At 39.0% G+C, this 26,508-nt stretch overlaps 1 protein-coding gene across 3 annotated transcripts; it reads right to left on the reverse strand.

Annotated features, from left to right (window-relative positions):
- Positions 1-1,472: 1,472 nt before the first annotated feature.
- Positions 1,473-22,723, reverse strand: LOC135701547 (ATP-binding cassette sub-family G member 1-like). Of its 3 annotated transcripts, none has more exons than XM_065222382.1 (6): positions 22,543-22,723; positions 14,097-14,486; positions 13,038-14,035; positions 12,874-12,974; positions 1,927-2,082; positions 1,473-1,868 (listed from the first exon to the last, which is right to left on the reverse strand). In XM_065222382.1, exons 2-6 carry the CDS (start codon positions 14,321-14,323, stop codon positions 1,527-1,529), a joined length of 1,824 nt encoding a protein of 607 aa, XP_065078454.1. In that variant the 5' UTR covers positions 14,324-14,486; positions 22,543-22,723; the 3' UTR covers positions 1,473-1,526. The 3 variants fall into 3 exon arrangements, with proteins under 3 accessions (XP_065078454.1, XP_065078452.1, XP_065078453.1); XM_065222380.1 differs by lacking the exon at positions 22,543-22,723 and adding an exon at positions 22,196-22,315; XM_065222381.1 differs by lacking the exon at positions 22,543-22,723 and adding an exon at positions 21,989-22,114.
- Between the last annotated feature and the right edge of the window lie 3,785 nt (positions 22,724-26,508).

A 26,508-nucleotide genomic window follows, 5' to 3' on the forward strand; every position in this document is an offset into this window, starting at 1 on the left:
TTGCATGGTTGCGTTTGAGTTGTGCTGTATGCAGGCATGGAAAATCATTTACATTCATTTCATGAAAGTTGTTGTAGTTAATAACAAAACCTATAAAAATTCTATACATAATTTTGCGGAATGCTGTTGATGAAAAAAGTTAGAGCCAAATGAATGTAAATGAATGCACGAAATGAATGCAAATGATTTTCGATGCCTGGCTGTATGGCGTTCACTAGTGAGTTGAATGGGATAGACCAGAGATCGAACTGATCGATACCGAGAACGTTGAGATCCGGGTTTCGGCGTTTGAACTCACCCAGGATGTCCATATTGTCCATGCTATCACCTGATGCACTCACGGCGATGACTTTCGTAGAATTGATGACAGGCTTACCCACGGCAATCCAAGTCTGCTTGGAAATAATGGTGATTTTGGAAGCACAATCGAGCTGCAATGTCGCTGTTGAGCCGTTGCTTTCCATCGTGGCATACTTTCGGTCTTTCGTTAGGTCGATTTGTTTGACCGAGATACCCTTAGACTTGACGAAGTCTTTAGGTTTCGGTTTATCGACCTTCTTTTCGGATGATGAGCAGTAACCTTCCATGTGGCCCTTCCGCTTGCAGTTCACACAGGTATGAGACTGGTTTGGACACTCCTTCACATTGTGTAAAACCCCGCAGAACCAGCAAGGCGTTTTTGGTAATTTCTCCTTCCTACTTGTTAAATGTCGAGATATTGCATTAACGATAGATCTATCTGAGCAACCTTTCTCGATCATCTTCTTATCCCATCCTCGTCGCCAAAATATGTTGTGTTCTCGAAGAGAAGGAAGCTAGTTTTAGGTTTAAGGGCTAATTATATTTTGACTTGTCTCTTCGGTGGTTGGAACTAAACTAACAAAATATTTTCAGTTTGTTACTTTCGTACCATGGCTACAAATCATGGCCAACCAGGCAACATATTCACTTTTCAATATTTCTCGACTACTTTTTTCGAAGGGACGTATCAACTTTTGTAAACAATGCATTTGATCGTCGATTTGACGTAACTGGTAGCTCGCACATGCTAACACTTTCATCAGAAAGGGGAGATTTACCCCTACATGATAGTAGTGTTAGTATGCGTAGTACATCCCTTCGAAAAAGTAGTCGAGATTTTGACTTCATACGGATTTATAGGGGTTGTTCATTAACTACGTAGACAGTTTTTTTTATTCTTGACCCCCCCCCCCCCTAGCTGCGTAGACAATTGTCCATACAAAAATAATAATTGTGTATGGGCCGTGGATAGTTGCCAACCCCCCCAGTGTATACGTAGTTTATGGACAGCCCCTAAGAAGAAAAATAAGAAAGCAGACACTGCTTAATTGTTATTCATGACAAAATTGTACTTTTTGAAATTTAAATCAATCTGCATTGAATGGTCATCATTTATCAATTGAAATACAAGATTTAAAAAATGCAAAATATTTGTATTTAATTAAAAAAAAAGGTGTCAAAAAATATATCCGGAATGACCACGTACTATTCTAAAATGAACTATTCTACCGATTTCGCTTCAACCTTAGAGCTAAACTGCCATACAAAGCCACGTGCAGAACAACTATCCACGTCAGCAACCCGACAACGTCGACCGTAAAGTTATTCTCCTCCATATCGAAGCTTTCCAGAAATTTGCTCACCTTACCAAAGTAGCAAAACTTCTCACAGGGGATGTTCTCCCGGTCGAACCCGTAGATCGCTTGCATGGACCCCTCGAAAGCGTACCGAAAGTAGCCCAGGTAAGTGAACGGAATCAGGAAGCTGAACATTTCCCGAAACCGGACGAAGAAACCGCAAAAGATGAGCATCGGAATGACGGAACAGGGCACACAGAAGACGCTGAGCTGAAATGGCGGATTAGTGGGGTATAGCGGAATGTTGCTCAAGAATCAACAATTTTACCTCTAGCGAAAGTGAACTTCCGGCAAACAGCCCCGTTAGCTGGGCAATCCAGGACAGCAAGATACATATGCCCCACAGCATTACCAGGCGTTCCATCTCCATCGGTTGAGATGTCATGTAGTAGGCACTTGCGAGGAACAACGTTGGTCCCAGTATCTGGAAAGAGTTTGGGGTGAAAATGAACAAATTGCGAATTCCACACCAAATTGGACAAATAAACGCGTTTTCATTTATTAAAAAATGTGTGCAAAAAGCGCAAGATTCCATCTAATTGTAATGATGCCTTCGGTGCACTTATTTCTTATGATGCAAGCAATAAGAGCTCTGAAGGCTCCAAAACAATTTGACTGACACGTGCACTTTTATCACACTTTCTACAATTTTGGGGCAGTCAAGTTTCAGATGCAATCAGCAATAATAACTTTTGCTTCTCATTGGCCTAGCTAAAGGGGGTGCTAAGGGGGCCAGGCTCCCTCCAAAATTATCTAGTGTTTTTTGACTCACCGGTATTTTGTCATGCTTGTCAAGTTCGACGTTACTATTTAACAGTGATTAATGAATATGGACCACAAACAACGATTTTTTTTAAAGTCTTTTATGATGTTACCTTATTTTATATTCTGGACTAGAAGAAACAATTTTGATAAATCATTTAATCAATGGCATGATAAGACGCCTTCAGGCTCTACAAATTGGCCCAAGGATTTTTCTTAAACTTCTGGAAACATCATAAAACTTCAAGGACTTCTAGGAAGTTCAGGGAACATATCAGAAATTGAGGAAACATAGTAAATAGAAATTCTGGGAACTTCATAGATCTTCAGAAAAAAATCGTAAAAAACCGGAAAGTTCTGCAAACTCCGTAGAAGCGGAAAATGTATTTAAGTTTGAGGAGCTTCCTAGAAGATAAGGGCACATTATTTTATTTCAGGGAAGCTCATTATTGATCGGGAACCTCTATATAATTTCAGGGCACATTTTTGAGGCCTCATGGTCTTGTAATAGTCGTAGAAATTACGTACAAATTCAAGAAATTCCGTTCGGGGAGCTTCGCGGAAAATCAACGAGAAACGTAGAAGTGCAGCAAACTTAATTGAAGTTTTACAAATTTGGTAGCATTTTGAGGAGCTGCGTAAAACTTCATATAAGTGAAGGGAATTTTAAAAAGTTCAGTGATTTTTTTAGAAGGTCTAAAAATGGTTGAATCAACTTCTAAGAACTTCAGGGATTTTCGCTTCAGTTTAGGGAACTTAGTTGCAGTTTGTCGGAGATCTTACTTCGAAAAAGCTCCATGAACTTCTTGGGTTAAATTTCATGGAACTTTCCAGATGTTCAAGAATATTTGTCTATGTCTTAGGCATCTTTCCAGAAGTTAAAACATGTTCAGAGATCTTCGTAGAATTAAGAGAGATGGAAAAAAAATGGAATTTGTAATAAATTCAGGGAACTTCGTTGGAGTTGAGGAAATTTTGTAAAACTTAAGGGAGTTTTGTAGATGTTCAAGAAACGTTGCATAAGTTACAGGGTATTCTTTCAGACATCCATCCTAGACACCAGGAAATATTCAAAAGATATATAAATGGACATATTAGTAAAGTTCTCTGGATATTTTTCCAAGACTTCAGGTTGGTCAAGTTCTGATGATCTCGATAAACAGTTGGAAAAATGTACATATTCTTTCAAGACTAATGGTTGTTCACGAAGTATTCAAAGCTAAAGGGTGATACGGTCAAAATTTGGTCAATATCAACTTGACGTATTTCTTTCAATTTTGCATTTAAAAAACCTGAACACCCCTCATTTTGAAGGTGTGTGTGTGTAGAATTTTGCTCCTATTTTGATTTTGGAATTCACTCTTCAGTTGTCAAAATGCCGTCCAAGCAAGAAGAGCAGCGTATCAAAATTTTGCTCGCGCATCGCAAAAATCCGAGCTACTCGCACGCAAAGTTGGCAAAATCGCTAAAAGTTGCCAAATCAACCGTTACAAATGTAATTAAAGTGTTTGGGGAACGTTTGTCGACAGCCAGGAAGTCTGGATCGGGGGGAAATCGAAAACCGGAAGCCGCTGAGACGACAAAGAGAGTTGCCGGTAGTTTCAAGCGAAACCCTAACCTCTCTCTCCGAGATGCCGCAAATAAGCTGGGTGTATCGTCTACAACCGTGCATCGAGCCAAAAAACGAGCCGGACTATCGACTTACAAGAAGGTAGTGACTCCAAATCGCGATGATAAACAAAATACGACGGCCAAAGCGCGATCCCGGATTTTTTAAATAAACGATTTCACCGATTTACACGCGTTTTCCCTTGACTAAATTTTGACCGTATCACCCTTTAATTGAATCTGGTAGAATCTTGAATGATGTATCTAGATGTTATAGACATGTTTGTACATTATCTATAGGGAAGACCCGGTGGTGATTTAGCTATTTTGACAAGCATTAGCACTCCAGCAGCTGAACTCCGGGCATACATTTCAACGAAGAGGTGAAAATTTCTAAATATTCCTAATCGATATTTTTCATGTTTTCCTGATTTTTGGAGTAATGTTGGTGTTAGAAATATTTATGTTCAAGATATTTTGACAGGTCTAAAAGATTTGAATGCCACTAAAGGCTCAGGACCAGATGAAGTCCCACCAGCCTTTATGAAAAATTTAGCAATTGAGCTCACAACCTGCTGAATAATATGTCACTTTACTCTGGTGCATTCCCGCAGGAATGGAAAAAATCGTTTTTAATACTCATTTATAAATCTGGTAAAAAATCTGATATCCGAAATTATCGTGGGATTGCCATCATCTCGTGCATTCCTAAACTATTCAAATCAATCACAAATAAAAATATCTTCAGCAAAATAAAACATAGAATAACAAATGTACAACACGGCTTTTTTAAAAGGTCGTTCTACCACAACAAACCTCCTGGAATTTGTTGATTACACATTAACTGCAATGGACAAGGGAAACCAAATAGAAGCACTTTACACTGACTTCAGTGAAGCGTTCGATAGATTTGAAATTGCAATGTTGAATTAAAAATTAGAAAAAAATGGGAATTAAGTCATATTTAACGGACCGTCAGCAAATTGTATGATTCAGCGAGAAAAAATCTAACCCAATTCAAGTCACGTCAGGAGTTCCACAGGGCTCGCATTTGGGACCCCTTCTTTTCATTTTGTACGTTAATGATATCTCTCTTACTTTGAAAAATCTCATAGTGCTTATTTATGCTGATGACATGAAACTATTTTTAGAGATAAGAAATTATGATGATATGAATACGTTTCATGTTTTTATACGTGGTATTGTAAAAGTTTTTTGGAATTAAATGTTAAAGAATGTTACTTACTTACAGTAGAAAACTAATGAAACCAGATATTCGTATTACATAAGGTAGTAAAATTGTTCAAAGTTGTGATAAAATAAGAGATTTAGGAGTTATTCTTGATTCTAAATTAACATTTGTGTATAAGACAATAATACATAGAGCAAGCAATATGCTTAATTTAATTAGGCGTTTTGGTTTCCACTCGAACGATCATTACACAATTAAAACACTATATGTTGCCTATGTGAGGCCAATATTAGAATATTGCAGTGTCACCTTATATGAAAAGGCATGAAGAACGAATAGAGTCAATCCAAAGGCAATTTATATTATATGCACTACGTAAATTGGGATGGACAGAATTTCCTCTCCCATCTTTGAAGCTCGTGGCTTGTTAATCAACATTCAGTCATTGAAAGAGCGTCGGGATTATGCTATGGTCTCTTCCGTGAACAATATTGCTTCGCAACGCATTGATTCAGCTTATTTATTATCAAGACTTAATTTTTATGTACCTTCTCGTCAATTGCGTAATCGACATTTGTTCGCGGCAGATCATCACCGCACTAAGTAGGGGAAATGACGGCTTCGGCATGACAGACTATTTTCGGCAACCCAAATTTAAACACTATTTTCACTGGATTTTCTTACGAAAACACTTCGCTGAATGCATGCAAACGATTCTTTATGCTTTCAGCTTCAATTTGACTATATTTTTACCACTGAGAAAAAGCAATCTAGCAAGGTTTTCTTGAAATGCAACACACGCTCTACAAATTGTAGCTGATTTCGAGTTGCCGATAATAGAACAGCAGATTTACATGCAGTTCAAATGGAACGGTTGCCGAAAAAAAACTGCTTGCCGACAATACTCGCTCTCACTAGAGAAGATTGGAGCTTTGTAAAAGCGTTTCAAAACAGTTTTTGACAATTCTTTCGACTGAAATTGTTAGAGCAGCTGGCAGCAAAAGATTGTAAACAAACCAATACTGCATATGTGTGCGTTCCATAGAGAAAAAGGCTATAGAAAGAAGGTCACTGCTTAGGTTGCCGAGAATACGTAAATTCCCTTACGTGAAATATGGACCGATAAATCAGATGATGTCTGTTTATAATGTACGCTGTGAAATGATTGACCTAAATATGCCGCCCCTAAAACTGAAAACAATATTTCCAAACACTGCGAAATCATAGATCATTGTTCATAGATTGTTAATATGTAGTCTACGATTTGATTGATTTACGAATAAATGAATAAGTAAATAAAATCTCACGCTAGCGAATCAAACTACGAAAGATCTTTTTTGATCTCTTGCATCTAAATCCATCTACTCGCATCGTTGTCCACCTTTTTGCAGGAAATCTTCAAAATCTTCATCAATTTTTTTCTATCTACTAAGCGTGCGAGCATCGAACAACAGCAAAGCAAAACAAAAATCTGCATCTTCTATAAAGTCGGAGTGCTGTTTTATGAATATCGCACGCTATGTTTAAAGGCGACTTTTATTCAACGGTAAAAATTTGATTTGTTTCATTTTTATGTTTTTTTTAAATGTAAAAATACGTTTTGATTTAAAAAAAAATATTGGAAAAAGATGTCGCAAATCTAAAAGCAGCAATTTTTTCCTCTAGTTTACGTGTAAAAACATTTTTTCTGTGTTGTCATGGAAAAAAGTTGGACTAAAAAAACCGCAAAAATCAACAATTTGTTCGTATTATATTTTCTCTCAAGTTCAGACGCAATAACAGCTATCAAGTGAAGGCCACACATTCAAGCCTTCAAACAAGTTGTTGTCCATGATTTTTCCAAGGACCACATAGTGAGAACCCATAAAGATACGAACCACGATTCCTGCCATCTTTGTCAGGTAGCAGAGAGGCGATGAATTCACTGAAACCTCTGAGAAGTAAAGAACCTTAACGGAAAAAGAAAACTGATGTGTTGAAAGTTCGTTCATCGTGCCTCACTGAAATCTCTACTATAGACGAAAGCTTATATCCCAGTGATACACGTGTTTTTCTTCCGTGACAATTTGACAGCTGTACAGAATTTTTTGAAACAGAGTTCGTATTTAGAATTGCACTAGCAACAAATTGCTCTTTGACATCTCCGGAAATATTGAAAAGGTTTTGAATTTTGGTGACCTTTAGGATAAATCCCATTATTTTCACTGTAATCTGGTAAAAAATTGGTCACTGACTTCAGGGTTTGATGAATGAATTTCGGCTGTTTTGCCTTTTTAAAGCACAAAATGCACACTTTTCAACGGTTCTCCTCGTGACCTCACATAATCGTTTTACTTTTCAATTGAAGCATACGCTTAACTTGATGATACAAAATCTGACATATCTTCAATGGTTAAGCAATTGGCTATGTTGTGCGAGCAGTCTTGTAAGCGACACATTTTCTGTGATAATCAACTGCCTTTGCCTTCAACACTTGAAAAACAAGCTATCATAGGACAGTACCAAATTAAAATGTCATATGACAGGCTCTGTCATACGACACTGTCGCCGCAGACCGTCACGAATGTTTTTCTAATAATAAGAACTGCTGATGTTGTGCTTGTTTGAATTCTGAAAATAGCAAGAAATGATGTCTTAGTAATAACATTTCTGATCATTTACACCAAATTAAGGAATTACAACGAAATCACACATGTCATATGATAGTTATTTGAAGATTTTCTTTTTGCTCGAATGTTATTCTACCGTTTGTGATGTGTGAAGGAAGACGACGTTAGAGCACGAGTGTACGAATACAAAAAGACTGTCGCGCACGACAACGAAGTGAGTGTAGTAAAAAATGTCAACCGTTTTTACCCCTGTGTGCAAGTGGTACCTCTGTACGATATAAGCGATATCAAGTGTGTACATAGGTCAGTTTGCATTGATAGAAGGATAAGAAATTTCATACGTTTTCTCTTTCAAGCAGACGTGAAAAAGAAAAATGCAATAAATCTGTATAAATTCGTATTGTACCTTTTATAAGCTGAAATCTCTTCGAGTGAATGAAACATTATAAAGGTACAAAGGAACCATGCTTAGAAAATCCATTCAATTGCAGGGCTTAAGCACATCGCCAGGACTCCAGAAGTGCTTCGTGACAAATTTGGGTGGTAAGTAAGGTAAATAGAGAGATTTGAATTTAAGTATGCTTGGCTAATGGTTATATATTTAGTAGGGTAAATGGCTCTAATGTTGGCCTATGGATCTAAGATTGGGCCCATCGCTAAAAATCTGCTATTTATCAATTTTATCTAGATGAACGCGTCATTGGGACGGTACTAATGGATATTTTTGTTGCTATTGAAAATTGAGTCGATTGCTGGATTTATGTATGGGGCAATATTAGGGGCATTTTGGCCGGCATTACATCCATTTCCCCTATATCTGAAATATACTGATATGCATGCGGTTAATCGTTATGACATTTTTTGTAGGTAACAGTTACTCCAAATCACCCTGTAGATACCGGTTTTACCAACATATTTTCTCCCAGACTTCGATTGCTATTTCCTAACCTACAGGGCAGGCCCACAAATGACTCACCAAATAAGTCACGACACGATGTTTGATCTGATCCTAACCTTCAAAAACTATTTAATGCTTCATTCATTAGGACGAGTGTAAACCAGAGGCAAACAATTCGACGTGTGTGATCAATATTCCTAACTACGACCCCCATTTCTTGTCTCGTATCTGGAACAAGATTGTTTTACCTCAATACACTGTTTCGATTAACCAAATTATTCATATTCCTTAAATACACAATACAACAATACAATTGGTAAAATCAACGCTGAAATGGGTGGGCAGATTTGTTTACTGGCATTGTTTACGCAACCTATCAAACGGTGATCTACTTTTTCGTTCCTGAATTCCCGCACTTTGACTGTAGATTGACAAATAATTGTTTTCCTAGACAACCAAAAGTCGTACAACAACGCACAGATTGAATTGTACATAACTATAGAGTAATTCAGAATCGGGTACATAAACAAAACTAATGAAAGGAAGCTAAAGTAATTTCGTAGGGAAAATGTCTCTTATGTTGGCCTATGGATCTAAGATTGGGCCCATCGCTCAAAATCTGCCATTTATCAATTTTATCTAGATGAACGCGTTATTGGGACGTTACTAATGAATATTTTTGGTTGCTATTGAAAATTTAGTCGATTGCTGAATTTATGTATGGGCCCAAATTAGGGACACTTAGGCCGACATTACTTGCATTTCCCCTATACAATCAAACTATACAGTTCGATAAAGTAGGGTTATATTTTGCTGTGCACTATAGAAGCAACGTTTTAAAATAAAAAAAAAAAACAAACCATGAAAATTGGATGTTGCAGAGAGCCTCGAGATCAACAAACAACGGGTTTCAACTTTACTCAACAAGATCAAGGAGTCGGACACACTTGGCTTTTCAAGTTATTACCTAGAACAAATCAACGAGCCTACTTTTACAGAAGATTGGATTCAAGTTTACCTAGCTCCAGAGATGGCAAATTATTTACATTCATTTCGTGCATTCATTTACATTAATTTATCTCTAACTTTTTTCATCAACAGAATTCCGTACAAAAGTGTTGGAATTTTTTGTAGGTTTTGATATTAGCTATATCTTTTGCAAACAACTCAAATCTGTATCTCTTATGCATGAAGAATCAGAGCGATAAGAACCCACCATTGTTTTTCAGTGAATGTAAATTGCATTCACTGAAAAACAATAACATGTTCTGCCAGCAGCTCTATTTCATCATGCATAAGAGATTCAGATTTTAGATACTGACAAAAGTTGTAGTTAATATCAAACGCTACAAAAGCTTTATACATTATTAAACGGTATTCTGTTGATGAAAAAAGATAGAGGCAAATGAATGTAAATGATTTTCCATCCCTGCCTAGCTCCAAAGTTAAAATGTTCCTACTGACTTATAACGAATATGATGCATTTCGCGCCAAATCGTATTCGGAGCTGGCAGCACCCTCTCAGATTTCAATGAAACTTTCTGGATGTGTTGACCTTGAAAAAATAAGCCACTTTGCATATACTTAGTTTTTCCAAAATGTATCTAGACTAACCTTTGAGAAGGGCCAAACTTTTTAGTCGATTTTTTTCAAAAAAATATTATGGAAGAATGACAACTCCTACAAAAATGTGTTATATGGATGACTTTTAGGAAATTTTCCAAGTTTTTGAAAAAAAAAATACAAAAACAAATCCTTTAGAGACCTACATTGAAAAAAACCGATTTTTAAAATTTGAAGTCGATTTGAAAAAATGGCCATGCTTGATTTGGATGAAACTTTGTCTCAAGATTATGTTTACTACCAACTCTCCATACATCGTGAGATGGACACTTTAAAGGGAAAAAAAATTGAATCAAAACCTTTTTCATGCCTGAACTGATTTTTTGTTTAATTTGCCATTTTCACACAAAACTAAAACAGTGAAGCTCAAAATCATCTCAGAATCCAATGAAGCTCAATTTGCTATTCAATTTTGTCTAATCAGCAGCTAATCACTTGGATTAATCGGAAATTCCATATGAAAAGGGCTTATATTATTAGAATATAATATAATTGATTATATTGTCTACTACTGAGGCAAAATCCGATACTTCTATAGCAACTATGCATTTTTAGCTAAAATTATCCATAAAGAATTAGGTATGAATAAAATTGCATTGCATTTTCCTTGATTCTACTGGTATACATAATGTATGTATTTGTACAATTCATGACGAATAGTTCGTCTTATATTAAATCACAAATGCTATGCAAAATTGGACTAGTCATACGTTGTATTCGGGGTACTCGTATCGTACACTGCCTATAATCTCATAACAGTCCTATATAGAAAAAGAAGGCATTTAAAAAATGGCGGTTGAAATTACGAAGTGAAATTCCCATGTAAATATTTGAAAAATCATACTAAATTAATTGATATTTTTTCAAGATAAAATCAGTTACAATGATGCTTGTATGTTTTATAACATAAGCGAAAAATATGACGAACCAAAAAGCAGAACTGTAACTTAACCCCTGGACGATCGAATTTCAGGATGGGACTGATATGCGATTACTTTACTTAAGGACAAACTGACTCATTTTTCATGACCAAGGTTCGTAGTTTTATCACGTAATGCAAAAGTAGATCATTTGGCATCTATAGTGAATAACGTTGCTATCTTCTTTTTTCCTTGATTTAATTTCCGTAGATCTTGTTTTCCGTGCTGGCTAAAGTGCTGAAGATGCCGAAAACAACAGTTTGTCGAGTGCTCAAAACCTACAAGGAAACCCTGACTGTGGAAAGGAATCAGTGGACCTACAAAAAACTGGAACCAGGGATCATCAGCTACGCAGCAAGGTGTTAAGGTGCGTTAAAGCCAACCCCGGTCTTTCGATCCGAGATGTGACCAGAAGGTACAACGCCATCTTTCAAACGATGCGGAATATTCTTGCCAGGGAAGGATACAAGTCGTACAAAGCTAGTAAACATACGAACTGGCACATGAAGCAGAATTCCGTGGCCGAAAAGCGTGCAAGGCTCTTGTACGACCATGTTTTGATGAAACACAAGGGCTGCACATTGATCGATGACGAAGTTCGTGTTTGGCGATAAGTTCACAAAGAAGGCCATGATTTGGCAAGCGATTAGCAGTTTTGGCCTGAAAACGGAACCATTTGTGACATCCTCGACGATGAAATCTCAAGTTTACTTCGAAGAATGCCTGGAAAAACGTGGCAAAGTCATCATTTGGCCCGATTTGGCCAGCTGCCACTACTCCAAGGTGGTTCTGGAGTGGTATGCTGCCAACAAGATCGATTTTGTCCCCAAGCTAATAAATCCACCGAATTGCCCGGAATTTCGACCAATCGAAAAATACTGGGCAATTTGAAAACAGCGAGTTCAACGAAGCGGTGGGGCAGTCAAGGACATCCAACAAATGTGGGCAAAATGGAAGAAATGCGCTGATTCCGTGTCCGTTTCCACTGTGCGGCCGCTCATGGGATACAGCAAGAGGAAGGCTCGAGATTTCGTTCGAACTGGAGAAATGTAACCATCCAATGCTGTAACTTTGAAATTTTAATAAAAGTACTGTAAAAGCAACCATTAATGGGATTTTTAAACTTATTGAATCACGAATTACAGATATTTTTGTGCGTACCAATTTACTTTTAGTCAAACTTTATATACACGCATTTAATGTTTAATTAAAAAATTATCTGCGTGCCCAATTACCACAGCGCTGGCATCGGATCACTTCACGGAAATGGATGGATGAAAGTGCTTTTGTAAACAATGGCTTCAAACGTCAATTTATCGAAACTGCATGCTCGTCCACGTAAACTTACGAAACCTTAAATAAATTCTCCTACCTGATGATGATGCTAGTGTCCATAAGTCAGTAAGCGATTCGTCAATTCAACGTCTGAAGACATTTTTTTACTGAACTACCAACGACCATTACTGTTTTAATCTTAACTTGCTGTGGTTTTCACACAGGCTCATAGGGAAATATGTCGTTCTTTAAATCATCACATTGGAATGACCAATTATTCGAAAACTTTAGAAAAGCAACGCATAAACGAAAATTTACGGTTTCTTACCAGAAATGGAAAGTCTGCGACCAGCTTTGAAAAGAAGTAGGCAGGCAGCGAATACCAATTGTTCATTCGCTCTCTCATAAACACGGCAGTCTCAAGGGGAACTGAAACATAAAGAACATTACTAATCATTCAACCAACATAACATATCCCAAACACTCGCTTACACGTCATCACCAGTGGCATCGAATTGGCAAAGAACAGAAATATCAGGAAAAAGAACAAACACGACGCATTGCTGAGCACCTTCGACCCGTCGTTTCCGACCTCCCAGAACACCACTCCAATCAGCAATCCAACCAGCAGATGCGCCACTATCCTCATTCTCATCAGCTGCATATCCCGAAACGTACACAACGTTGTCCTTTTCGTGAGCGTCATAAACTGATCCCACTGTGACACAGGATACTGCCTATCCGCAGTGTCCGAACTATCCGAACTACTACATTCACTTCCCACTAGCATGGAATCTTTCTCGCTAGTGTTCACACTATCGTTCACATTCATCCCATGCACCAGGTAGTCTTCCTTGCATTTGCCTATCAAATCCAACATGTTACCATCATGTTTCAAGCTGGCTACCTCCAGAGCAAAATCCGCCCGGTTGTAATAATTTGGACACTCGAACCCACTGGCCTTGAACGTACATACCAACTCCTCCAGTGGTCCCTTGTAGACGCAACATCCCTCGGACAGGACCATCAGATCGTCAAACATCTGAAGAATACTAGAACTCGGTTGATGGATCACACACACAACACATCGCCCACTCAGGGCCAGGTCCTTGAGGTAGGCTATCACTTGCATGGCGGCGATGATGTCCAATCCGCTGGTCGGTTCATCGAAAAACATTATCTTCGGATTGGAGATCAACTCCAAACCGATGGACAGTCGCTTCTTCTCCCCTCCGGAAATGGCATGCACTGGATTGTGGGCACATTTCTGCAGCCCTAGCAGTTTGATGATGTCGTTTACGGTCTTCGATTTCACCGCAGTGGAGACGGTTCTGGGTAGCTTAAGTTCAGCGGCAAAATCCAAGCTTTCCGTAATGGTCAAATTCCCTAGCATGCTTACGTCCTGAGAGGTGTAGGTAACCTCCCGGCGATAGTTCTTCCGCTTGATCGGGCTGCCATTGACGTGGATTTCACCGGAGACGTTTTTTACTCTGGAAAAGAAACAGTACTTGTAAGAATAAAGCTAAAGTTGTACATGGGGGTCCTACTCACTTAAATCCGCTAAGTATGTTAAGCAGTGTAGACTTTCCAGCCCCGGATGGTCCTAATATTCCAGTCAATCGCCCGGATCGGAAGTTTCCGCTAATTTCCTGCAGCAGATGCTTGTCTTTTCCATCGGTTCCCTTTACGCGGTAGGAAATATCCCGGAAGCTCAACCAGGTACTCGGTTTCAGGCTGTCGATCCGGACATCTATCGAAATGGTTGTGTCTGTTCCCATTGTGAGCGATCAGGTGAAATGCTGCAGCATCCCGCGGTAACGCACGCAATAAGCGTGCAAGCAGACGGCGATAGCGTTCGCCTCGAGAGATGATAAAGTAGTTGAAACAGCAATAAGTGGCAGAGGTCAAGGGCACGATGGCACCGTATCGCTGGGAGCGGCTCTGAAAGACGGAAAGAATATATTGTTTTGACTAATATATTAATTATTATAAACCATTAATAACACAAGGTAGGAGCGCAAGTGCAAACGTTCTAGATGATGGCCATTTTCGGAGTTACTTGTACGTGCGTAGGTAGTCCTTGGTACATTTTTTTAAGTTCTTTGTAGAATCCAAGAAGATATCTTATATTTTTTTGAAGGCAGAGCTGCCTATATAGTGACTTACATAATTAGCCAGACGAGATTATCAATAGAGGGTCATAAAGAGAGATGCTAAGAGCAAAGTTACTTTTTACTTTTAATCTCGATGAACAGACGAAAATCTCGCGCAACTTGTGAAAAGAGCTCAGAAGCCAAACTAACGATACCATCTGATAGAGCTGATGTCGGTTTGTCTTAATGAGTCCTTATCTGCATGAAATCGACGTTTCAAGTCATTGTTAAACTTCCCCACCGGTTGAAAACAACTGCTCTCGAGATTTTCTCCAATGAAATCTTGGCATTCATTTTACAACGCTTTCATAATTCTTGCATGAATTTGCTAACATTTATATTTTAGCTTTTTAATCGTCTCATTAAATTATTCAGCCCAATTTCTTCCAAATATTCGTCAAAATTTTCATCAGAATTTGCTAGGATATTTTATCCGAATTCGTTCCCAAAAATCTTTAAATAGTATGCAGTCCTTATGTTTTTCCTTCAAATATTCTACTCAACATTTTAGCATTTCTTTGTGCACACTCAGATTATCTTGTCAAATCTCGGCAATTTTTTGCGAATACTTGCACAGGCGAGTGCTCAACAATACTTTTTACTGAGCTCTTATAAAATATGGCGTTGTTTGCTGAGATGCACTGGAAAAAGAAGTAGAAGAAGTGCAAACTCTTGATCCCCCTTCTGATGAAATTAATTTGAGCAATGAATTTGATTTGCTCACGGATGATGAGAATGATTCATCATCCCGGAAAAATTCTAGTAAACTTTCCCGGCTTAATGCCAAGAAGGAAAAGATTCCCCTATTGTGATAACCACTTCCGATTTCCATGCTCTTCGCATGGAATTTTTGAATTTCGCGAAAGTTAAGTTTTCACTACAAATTGGACGTCAGGGTGAATGCCGTGTATTGGCTGAAACATTGGACGGATTTAAATGTCTTCTCAAGTATCTTACTGAGAAGAAGCACATTTTTTTTACTTACGACACCAAAACTGAACGTGTGTTCAAGGTTGTTATGAAAGGACTGGCCAGTGGTGAATCCCTGGATCATTACTTGGAGTTGTGCCACTCCAAGTAATCAAAATGAAAATGAAAGCCCGTCCTGGCGATTCACGCAACGGGATTTTTAATGATTTTTATTTAGTTCAGTCTAGTGAACTAAACAACCTTAAGGTCTTGGAAAAAGCTAGCCTTATGCTCCATGTCCGAGTGAAGTGGGAACACTTCAGGAAGACTGGAGGAAATTTTCAAAACCTTACACAGTGCCGTAAGGGATGGGGTCACGGAAATAAAAAAAATGCTACATGCCAGCTAAATGCATGAATTGTGGTTCTTCCTCTCACGCAAAGGACGACTGTCCTGTGAAGGAAGATCCTAAAAAATTTAAATCTTCAAATTGTGGTGAAAACTACAAATCCAATTTTTGGGAATGCAAGACTCGCAATGCGATCCTACGTTCTAAGCGACAGGTAGGAAACGCTCCACGTTTCCGATCAGGTACAAATTCCTCTGCTGTTAACAACGGTCAGCGAGGAACAAATTCTACATTCGTACCCTTAGGTACAAATATCACCTCTCGCTGCTAACAATGTTCAGCGAGTTAATGGAGCTACCTATGCTGCTATTGCAGAGGGTAGAAATCAAAATACTAACCATAAAATACAAACGTAATTCTAACGGAAATTTTGAAAAATTTTACTTAGGAAGCATTACTGCTCCTAAAATGGAATTTTTACAGAAATCATTGATTGACATGATTCTGATATTCTTAAATCTAACTCCATGTTTGATGTTAACTGGAGTTAAATTTGCGAACAATATTGTCATGACTTTGAAATTCAGTAGTGGATTATAAATCATTAAATATTTTAAATTGGAATGCTCCTCTGAAAGATAATGAAGACAAGCTATTAACTTTTTGAGAGTTCATAACGTGCATTATGGCGTTATAACTGAAACGTTCCTTAAACCTGATCATAAGGCTAAGAGGGACGCAAATTATTTCATTTATAGAAATGATCGTCTTGATGGAGCCTGTGGTGGCGTTGCCATCATTGTTCATAGACGAATCAAACATAACATTCTTTCTTCATCATTTGAAACCAAACTTTGGAAGTTTCTGTTAAAACAAAATTTGGACAACTTACGTTTGTAGCTGCCTATTTTCCATTCCAATGCGTAGGCCAGGGTGACCTTCAGAAACTTACCCGTCATAGGTCTAAATTCTTCATTATTGGTGATTTTAATGCAAAAAAAAATGCTCAAAGCAATTTCGGTGGTAATATCAACAATCAATACGAAACTAACGATTACGATTTTACGATTTTGACTAACCTATTGATCCCACGCAAACCGAATAACGTTCCCCATTCTAGTACTACACAATGTTTGTTTTGATTCGCTATGAAAGTTTGACCGATGAAATGAGGGGTTAGTGGATTTTTCTATGTTTCGAGGGGTGAATCGATTAGCTTGGGACCGTTTCTTTGGAACAAGAAATTCCTCAACTATTGTTTTGGTCTTAACTGATTCATGTCAACTTTGTAGCTAATTGGTTACCCATGCTGATTTTGGTTCTGGCCACCTTCCCGTAACTTTTGAAATATCCCAAGAAATAATTTGTAATCCCAACAGCTCTATTTTCAATTACCATAGGGCTGATTGAGAACAATATCGAACATTTATGGAATATCACTTCGATCCAAACATTCCTTTGCAAGCCAAAGATGACATTAATTATGCTCTTGAATCTCTGACTGCTTCTATAGTTGAAGCAAGAGCTGCCTTAGTACCAAAATGCGAGATTAAATTCGATTCAACTATAATAGACGACGGTCTTCAACTCTTGATCCGTCTGAAAAATGTACGTACGAGACAATATCAAAGAACACGCGATCCTGCCATGAAAGTTATCTGGCGGGATTTACAAAAACAAATTATAAAGCGATTCTCTGCCCTGAGGAACTTTTGAAAATAATGTTTCTAAATTAGACCTGAGTTCCAAACCCTTTTGGAAACTCACAATTTTTTTGAAAAAACTTCAAAGCCTATTCCAGCCGAGGGGGACGACTCTATCTACGATGCAGGAAATATTGTGTTTTGCTGTGGCTAGCTGCGCGTACGCTGAGTAGATAAAAAGAAGATTTAACACGATTTTGATGATTCATCAACACTTTTTTTGTATAATGAGAGAGAGAAGGATTAGTATTTTCCATTTAATTCCACTACTTTATTTGCTTATCCTTGACAGATACGCGTATTTCGTCTACAATGTGCAGACTTCTTCAGTGTCTTGTACTAATACTCGACTGAAGAAAAACATCGCATTTACCGAATATATATTAACACAGGTACATTTTCACTTAGAAACTAGGTAAACTTAAATTTAATTTTCTATAGGAACAGGTACTCCGCTGCTTACTCGTTGATGTGTCCTAGGTAGTAACTTGAAAAGCCATGTGTGTCCGTTTCCTTGATCCCTGTTGAGTAAAGTTGAATTACGTTGTTTGTTGATCTCGAGGCTTTCTGCAACATCCAATTTCCATGGTGTAGATACGGTTCGTAAAATCGTTATGTCCTCCGTCGATAGTTGGTGGTCCTCTGTGAATATGTGTTCTGCAACCTTTGATTTGAAATCATATGTTAGGCCCTTTTCTTCTTGCTTTTTGGCCTTATTAACCTCCGCTATATGTTCTTTAAATCTAGTTGCTAAAGTTCTCTTGGTTTGTCCTACATATACTTTGTTACAATGATTACAGCTTATTTTATATACACCTGCTTTACCTAAAACATTAACTGGGTCTTTAGTGGATCCTAACAATGATTTCAACTGGTTATGTCTACTGGTGAAAACTAAATCTAATCCGAATTGTTTTAACTGTGGTCTTAGTTTACAAGTAATATCTTGATCAAATGGAACGGACACTCGTTTCAATGGTTCAGGTGCTGTGGTGAGGGTTGTAAATAATCTCCTTTGTAGAATTCTCGCTTTTTTATCGATGATTGCCTGGATTGTGGTCTCCTTTTTTTGGATTTCAAACCTAGGTGTCGCATGCACTGGTTCAGTTTCCCGTAGATTCATCAATAATGAGTCTCAAAAACAGGCTATCGCGTGATTCACACCGAAATAAACATTCGACTGATGCTGTAGACAGCTGTGGGACAACTGACTAATCGACTAGCTAGATCTCTAGTTCTAGCTTTTCTGAGGTACCTAGAGCTTCTTGAAAGTTTCCACACTTTTCCTCAAATTCTGTATATTTATGAACTTCTCTTATCGGTGAAGTCATCTAAAATTCTTGGAACTTCATTTAAAGTTTTGCATTTTTTTTTCAGAAGCTAATAGAGCCACTTTAAAGTTTTTAAAGCTCCCAGAAAATTGTCCATATTTTCAGAATGTAAACTTTTCTTATATTCCCGCAGTTTGCTGCAATTTTCAATATCTTGAACTTGTACATGGAATACGATCTTAGATGTACTAAAATTAAGTAAGTGCTAAACTTCAACATTTTATTAATTTTATTGTAAAGCTGTTCCTTTAAAACTAATTGTCATGTATAAAAAATAGATTTCCTATTATAAACATGGAAATTATCCGTTAAAGTTTTGGAAAACCTGGAAAACTCAGGGAATTTTATTTAGCCAAAATGAGTAGATAGAGAAAGTCAAAAAGCTCTATAGAAGCACAACACCCTCGAATTGTTCGGAAATTAGACCAACAAGTAGGCATCGATTGGACTATCAGATCCTTCACACCGCAAGAAGAATAATGTATCTTGAAATAAATTCACGTAAAAAATATTGAAAATAGTAACTGATTACAAGAAAAAGTGACTTTAGTGACTTGGCCTTTAAAAAAGAGACTTTTTAGTGACTGACTTGAAAAAAGTGACCAAGTCACTAAAAAGTTACTCACTACCAGACCTGAAATACTGAATTGCCAAGGCAATAACAATGTAAAAACACTTAAACAATTAAGGCTGGTAAGTTACTGTAGTAACTGGAGCACCTAGATTAAAATGAAATGTAATTTATTTAGAATTTGAAACAAATAAAGAGTTAAAAAAACAAAAAAAAAAGATAAAGACACCAAACATCTAAATATTACCGCAAAGGTTATAGGATTAATATTCCGGATAAATTCCCATTCTGGATCTCCGTGCACTGTTCATGGTTCTATCTCTTGCTGCGTGATAAAACGGTCTGGCAGCGATAGTTAGTTAATGCGTTAATGAATCTCGCGTGAGTTTCGTGATATTTTGCATCACTTCATCAGTTGTCGATGATGGAATTTAGTGTAGATGTGAAGAAGAACAACATAAATGCCAAGCTTAACTTTATCGCTGTATGTGTACCTATGGTGAATGAAGTCTGACCCGTGTTGCTAATTCATATATGATCAATGTGGTCCCAGCAATAATCCTGTTTTTTGTTTTTAATTTTTTTTTATGCCTTTATTATAGAGTTTTTTTTAGGTGTTTAGCTGATTCGCGTCATTAATCTTGATTTCATTCTTGTGTACATTGATGTTAAAACTCTCGTCCGGTTCTGGCCACATGCCTGGGGCTTTGAAAACGCTTTACCACACAATATACGAATTGCATGGTTGGCAAAGAAAACTCTTAAATGATAACTGTAGAAGTGCTTCACAGAACATGATGTTGAAAGCCGGTAAAACATCCGCGTAAGAGGCATAACAAGTCAGGAAGAAAGCGTGTTCAACTAGATTATGTCACGTCTCGCATCGAAAGTTGATTCTGCAGATTAAAAGTGTATACTAGGGTGGGTCAAATTTACAACCCCCTGTTCCCCACTGCTTTGCTGATTATTTAACGAATGATCAAATACCTAGATCATATTAAACACGGGTTTGTGCCTTCTAATCTTTTTTTTCAAACAAGGTTATACACTAGGGTGTATCAAGTTTGTATGGTGAATCACAGCCCCGTGTTCCCCACTGCTCTTCCGATGTGTCTTGAGGCCCTCAATAACGGTGTCAAATTTGAACGAATTTGGTTATAATATCGATTTGCGGGAGAATTTTAAATTTTGTATGGAGAAATGGAACGATGCTATTCATTTACTTACCAAAAACCCAAATAAAGACTGTACTCGAAAAAAAAATTAGACACATTGATTAGTTTGTGACTTTTTAGCGTATAGTTTAATGCGTTGAAATTTTGACTGAAAGTGCAATGGCAGAATTTCATCAGCAAGAGCAGATCAGCAAAAAAAATGTTGTGCGCCGTCGATGGATCGGGAAACACCTGGGAATCCATCATTCGACGATTTCCCGGGTGATGAAGTCATTCAAGGACACCCAGACGACCCAGCAGGCTGTGACAGAAAACCGAAGACAGCTGCCCCTGTGAAGGCCAGGAAGGTGTTAAGTCTGTTCAAGCGTCAGCCGAATCTTTCGATCCGCGATGCGGCGAAGAAGGTGGATTTTTTCATCTGGCTTGTCCAAAAAACGATGAAACGTGCCGGCACCCACGTATACAAGGTCCGGAAGGCACTGAACCGGAAGACAAACAACACACGATGGCCAAAACCCGCACCAGGAAGCTGTACCGGGAGAGGTTGAAGAAGGCGAGGTGCGTCGTGATGGACGACGAGACGTACATCAAGGCTAGTGTATACACTTCTTTGAAAGAAAGATAAGAAGACGCAAACCCGTATTTAACGTGATCGCATTCGTCAAATTATCAAAAATCATAACACAAATCATCTCTGCAGATAGTATGGAATAAGTGTAAACGACGCTCTCACTCGCAATCCGTACTGATACAAATGGTAGTAAGCCAGCATGGTGATTCAGTTCCGTTTCGTTAAACATCCTTATCAGCCTACACTTTCAGAGCATGAATACAAACGCTCACACTCGCATCATAGACAGATCGCATTGAAGCAAACTAGAAAGGGATCGCGTACAATGTAGGTAAAAGAAAGCAAAATAACCTCTCTTGGGATCATCAAAAAACACTACATGAAAAAAGGCATTAGGTATGCATTTGGTCGGCAGATTGATCGTTTCGTAATGTTTTTGTTATGGAAAATTTCCGACTGCCTGCAGTTGGTAAAACAATTGTACATCATTAATGCAGCATTTTCACATTATATTTTAAACAATTGATGAATAAATCAGCTTGTTGAGTTCGTGCATAGAATTGCAAACAAGCCCATTGCGTGAGTTGCATAACCATGTAGCAACCGGGCGGAAGCCCATGTATCTAGAACTCAGATTGCAGAGAACTCATTTCAATGATAATCAATCCTGATAAAAATTACCAATCAAATGAAGCATACTTGGTTAAATTCCACAAACAAACAAATACTTATTGATACGAACGCTTATCTGTTTACCGAAGTTGCAACGACAGTTTACTTTGGCAATCTTGATAACAGATACCATCACTGTAGCAACTCCATTTACTGCCACCGAATGCCATCCAAAGAAGCTGGATTTCGTTTTGCGTATGTGTGATTAAGAATTACCTCACTTTTCAAATATATTGTCTTGAGCACGTTCCTTCACTTCATAGCTAATACGTATTAGCGCAATTACTATACAGCATACATCGCACTGCGTTACAAAACGAAACCAGCCCAAGGATATGAGAGCTACACTCACGGTTGATCACTTAGTTAAATTACACCGTTCAGGCACACTAATCGGAGGTTCAACATCCAATCGGCACAGCGATTAGAAGAAAAAAACCTGTATTCACCAGACGCTTCTATCGATAGTGCACTTCACTCCATCAAAAAAAAAATACTGATAGCACATCGATTGTTGAAGATTACATTTCTGCAGGTGGCTCAATGAGCTGATAAGCACTTACTCGATTGTTCTTGTAACAGCCACCCCGATTGTAAACTGTCTCGTCGAAGATATCCGCATAACAAAGTAGCAAACCAACACTTTCCAATCCCAATTCCAGCGCAACTGTTGTTGAACGTCGAAAACAAAAACACGTCCGAACGGCTTAAGTGTGTCCGACTAATTGAGCTTGGACCGCGCGGAGACGATGGATTCCAGCGTGGTTGGTGTGCGAAAGAGAGTGAATGAGAGCGAATTAATTGAATCAATTTAGAGTGAGTCGCATCGGTTCAGAAACATGTCTGCCACGGCATGCCCCTACAGATGGCACCAACACACTCGGTTTCGGTCAAAACACGGATGCAAAACAAGTGGTGCTCTTTCACTAGACAACTCACAACAACGATCGCATCTTGGGAAAGACCTCTGTTTCTTCTCTGTTTTTTCCACCCATACCTAGTGGTGAAAGATTATGTCGTTTGCCTACTTTGCCTAGGTTGCGGTTGCGTGTAGTATGTTACCTAGGGCCTTAAGCATGTTGATTGCTAGTGGACCAGTTCGATGTCAATGAACACTCACCGGATAAATGTACAATTCTGAACCTCTAGCGTTCACACCAAACTCAAAACTGCAGCACCAGCTCTGAAGGGGCTTATGCGCTTATCTCTGCTTTACATATCTATTCGAACTAGGAAGAGAATGAAACGAGAGAAAGTTGTGAACGCATATGTGTATTCGTCAAGCTTAGGCAGAAGGTCAGACTTAAGGCCTGCATCAAAAGATAGGTTTCAATGACATTAACGCAACGTGTAACTGGCTCTGATTAACCGCCGAAAGAGACAGACAGCATTTTAAAAACTTAATGGAAAATGAGAATTACATCGGGGCTGTGGTCCGGCAGAGATACTTCGACGGCAGCACGTGCTCCACCAAGGCGGGGATGCTGCAAATTGGACCAATATTCGATTATCTGAACTCTCTCGACACTTTGCAATAGGTCCCATCAACATTGATCGATTCTCTTCTTCAACTTTCTCTTTGGATCGCCACGGCCGTTGTAAGATATTTGCAGATATTTTCAACACAGAGATCGATGAAAGATGCACTAATCTAGCATGTTATACGATTGCACGGTAGTGGTTTTCAGTTTCATGCGTATGGAGCGAAAACAAAACGGTTCAATGCAAGTGAGAGAAAATTGAAAGCCACTTCCAGTTCAAAGGTAGGAGCTTTTGTGAGCAATCGGTGCAAGAAAAGCTCAAACTAAATGAACCGGTCAAGTGCAGATACACGGAGAGAAAAGTGTTGTTAAAGGAGCTACAGTTTTCTCCCGAAGAAGGCGTTACCCACTGAGTTCTATCCTCCGTTTTTTATCGGCGGGTTTTCAAGCAACCGCTCTGATTTTCAGCGAGTGACTAGCTCTCCATTGACACTACCCAAGTAACAAATCGTAGTTGGAAAAACGCTTTCGTTTTGATTTTGTTCAGCTGCATGCCTAATAATAATTGCACAATTTGTTTATCACAACTTCTGAAAATCCCTTGTTTTCACTGGTTTGGAGAGTTTGTTCAACTACAACATTATATGCATACGGCATAGGAGTAGGAGCATATTTTATACAACCTTTATAGATACATATTAAAACTCAAAGCTTCCCTTCGGAAGGGAAGTAAAGCCATTGGTCCCCGGTTCATGTGTTGATGGGTCGATAGGTAGGGTCGTGATGTGGGAGCTGCTTCCCTGGTGTCGGTAGCATTTGTGCTCAGGACGGAAAAACAAGATCGACGGAAAACAAATCAAGGAAAAAAATGTGTGTTGCTTGGGATAGGTATTCTCGTCAGAATTCTATAGAAAATTATTAAATTTTTAGATCCCTGAAAGTTCCAAAACCTAGAATTTTTTTCAGGAGGGAAATCAGGGGTCTTGAGTTTTTTCAAGATCCCACATTCTCTCAGTCCCAGATTGATTTGATCTAAAATAGTTTAACACTTTTAACATTGACATATGTAACCAATCTTGAGAGTTTTCTTACATCCCAAATTTACTGCACAACTTTACCCAAGAAACCATCTTCATAGGACGCTCAATTTAAAATATAGTATGAGGTGTCTTCTAGGCGGTGGGAACAACAACTAAGTAAAAAGATACAATTTAGTTTCCTCTATATGACACAGGGTTTAACGTGAATGCAATTAGCTCGCGAGCAAACTTAGAAATACTTTTCAAAGATTTTTTGGAGTTTCACAGCTGTTCTAGTTTTTGCCATTTTCCTGAAGTTTTCTTAATTAAAATCAAGTACTTTGATCATACCTGAACTACTCGCAATTTTCATAAAGATTTCGATCTTCAAAATGAACTTCTCTTAAAATTTATAAACTTCTCATTACTTCTCTGGACTTTTCAAGTTTCAGGAGCTTACCTGAAAATTATGTAACTTCCCTCATGATATGAAAACTAACCTGAAAGTACCGTACATACCTTACCAATCAGGCTAAGGCCTTGTTGTCCTCTGCTGTCCGAAGAAGTCGTCTCCACTCTACTCGATCCATGGCCACAGTTCGCCAGCCTTCGCAGAGTCCACAGGTTACCTTCTACTTGGTCGATCCACCTTGCCCGCTGTGCGCCTCTTCTGCTTGTTCCTGTTGGGTCGCTTTCTAGAACCATTTTCACTGGGTCGTCGTGCGGCATTCTTACCGTAGTCGCCCAATTTTTGCAATGTAGACGATGGATGGTTCTTCCAGCAGCTGGTGCAATTCGTGGTTCATTCGCCTCCTCCACGTTCCGTCATCCATCTGCACTCCACCGTAGATGGTACGCAACACCTTCCGTTCGAAAACACCAAGGGCGCGTTGGTCCTCCACGAGCATAGGCCAGGTCTCGTGGCGGTAGAGGACCACCGGTCTAATCAGCGTCTTGTAGACAGTCAACTTCGTGCGGCGGCGAATTTTATTCGACCGGAGCGTCCTCCGGAGTCCAAAGTAGGCACGATTCCCTGCCATAATGCGTCTTAGAATTTCTCTGCTGGTATCATTTTCGGCGGTCACCTGTGAGCGCAAATATACGAACTCATCGACCACCTCGATTTCGTCACCGTCAATCTGAGCTCGGGGTGGGAGGCTAACATTGTCTTCCCTAGAACCTCTTCCTTTCATGTATTTTGTCTTTGATGCGTTGATGGCAAGTCCAATCCGTCTAGCTTCAGCCTTCAGTCTGATGTACGTTTCCACCATCACCTCAAAGTTCCGTGCCATAATGTCAATGTCATCGGCGAAGCCAAGAAGCTGGATGGACTTCCTGATGATCGTGCCACTCGTGTCTATCCCAGCTCTTCTAATCACACCTTCTAACGCGATGTTGAACAGCAGACACGAAAGTCCATCACCGTAACCCCCTTCGAGATTCAAAAGGACTTGAGAGTGTCCCCGATACTCAAACAACGCACATCACTCGATCCATCGTCGCCTTGACCAATCGCGTCAGTTTATCCGGAAATCCGTACTCGTGCATAATCTGCCATAGCTGATCTCGATCGATTGTGTCGTATGCGGATTTGAAATCGATGAACAAATGATGTGTGGGCACGTTGTATTCGCGGCATTTTTGCAGAACCTACCGAATCGTGAAAATTTGGTCCGTGGTAGCGCGGTCACCCATGAATCCCACCTGGTATTGCCCCACGAACTCTATTGCAAATGGTGACAGATTGGGCATACGACACCTTCCATCCACTCCTCCGGTAATATCTCCTCCTCTCAAATCTTGGCAATTACCCAGTGCAGCGCTCTAGCCAGTGCTTCACCACCGTATTTTAATAGCTCACTTGGTAGTTGATCTACACCAGTTGCTTTGTTGTTCTGCAGCCGACCGATCTCCTCCTCAACTTCTTGAAGATCAGGGACCGGTAGCCTGTCGTCTTCTGCGCGTGCTTCAAGGTCTGTTGCCGTGCCACCCTCGTTTTCTGCTGCTTCACCGTTAAGGTGCTCGTCAT

The sequence above is a fragment of the Ochlerotatus camptorhynchus genome, unplaced genomic scaffold, assembly GCF_037179485.1.
Source record: "Ochlerotatus camptorhynchus isolate MF236.1 unplaced genomic scaffold, CSIRO-AGI_Acam_v1.1 ptg000167l, whole genome shotgun sequence".
NCBI classification, from domain to species: domain Eukaryota; kingdom Metazoa; phylum Arthropoda; class Insecta; order Diptera; family Culicidae; genus Ochlerotatus; species Ochlerotatus camptorhynchus.

Excerpts from the sequence above, each read along its gene's own strand:
- LOC135701547 (XM_065222382.1), bottom strand. The coding sequence starts at position 14,323 with ATGGGAACAGACACAACCATTTCGATAGATGTCCGGATCGACAGCCTG. Across the intron at positions 14,036-14,096 it reads AACATACTTAGCGGATTTAA|AGTAAAAAACGTCTCCGGTG; the intron begins GTGAGTAGGACC and ends TTTCTTTTCCAG. Across the intron at positions 2,083-12,873 it reads TCGCAGACTTTCCATTTCTG|ATACTGGGACCAACGTTGTT; the intron begins GTAAGAAACCGT and ends AACTCTTTCCAG.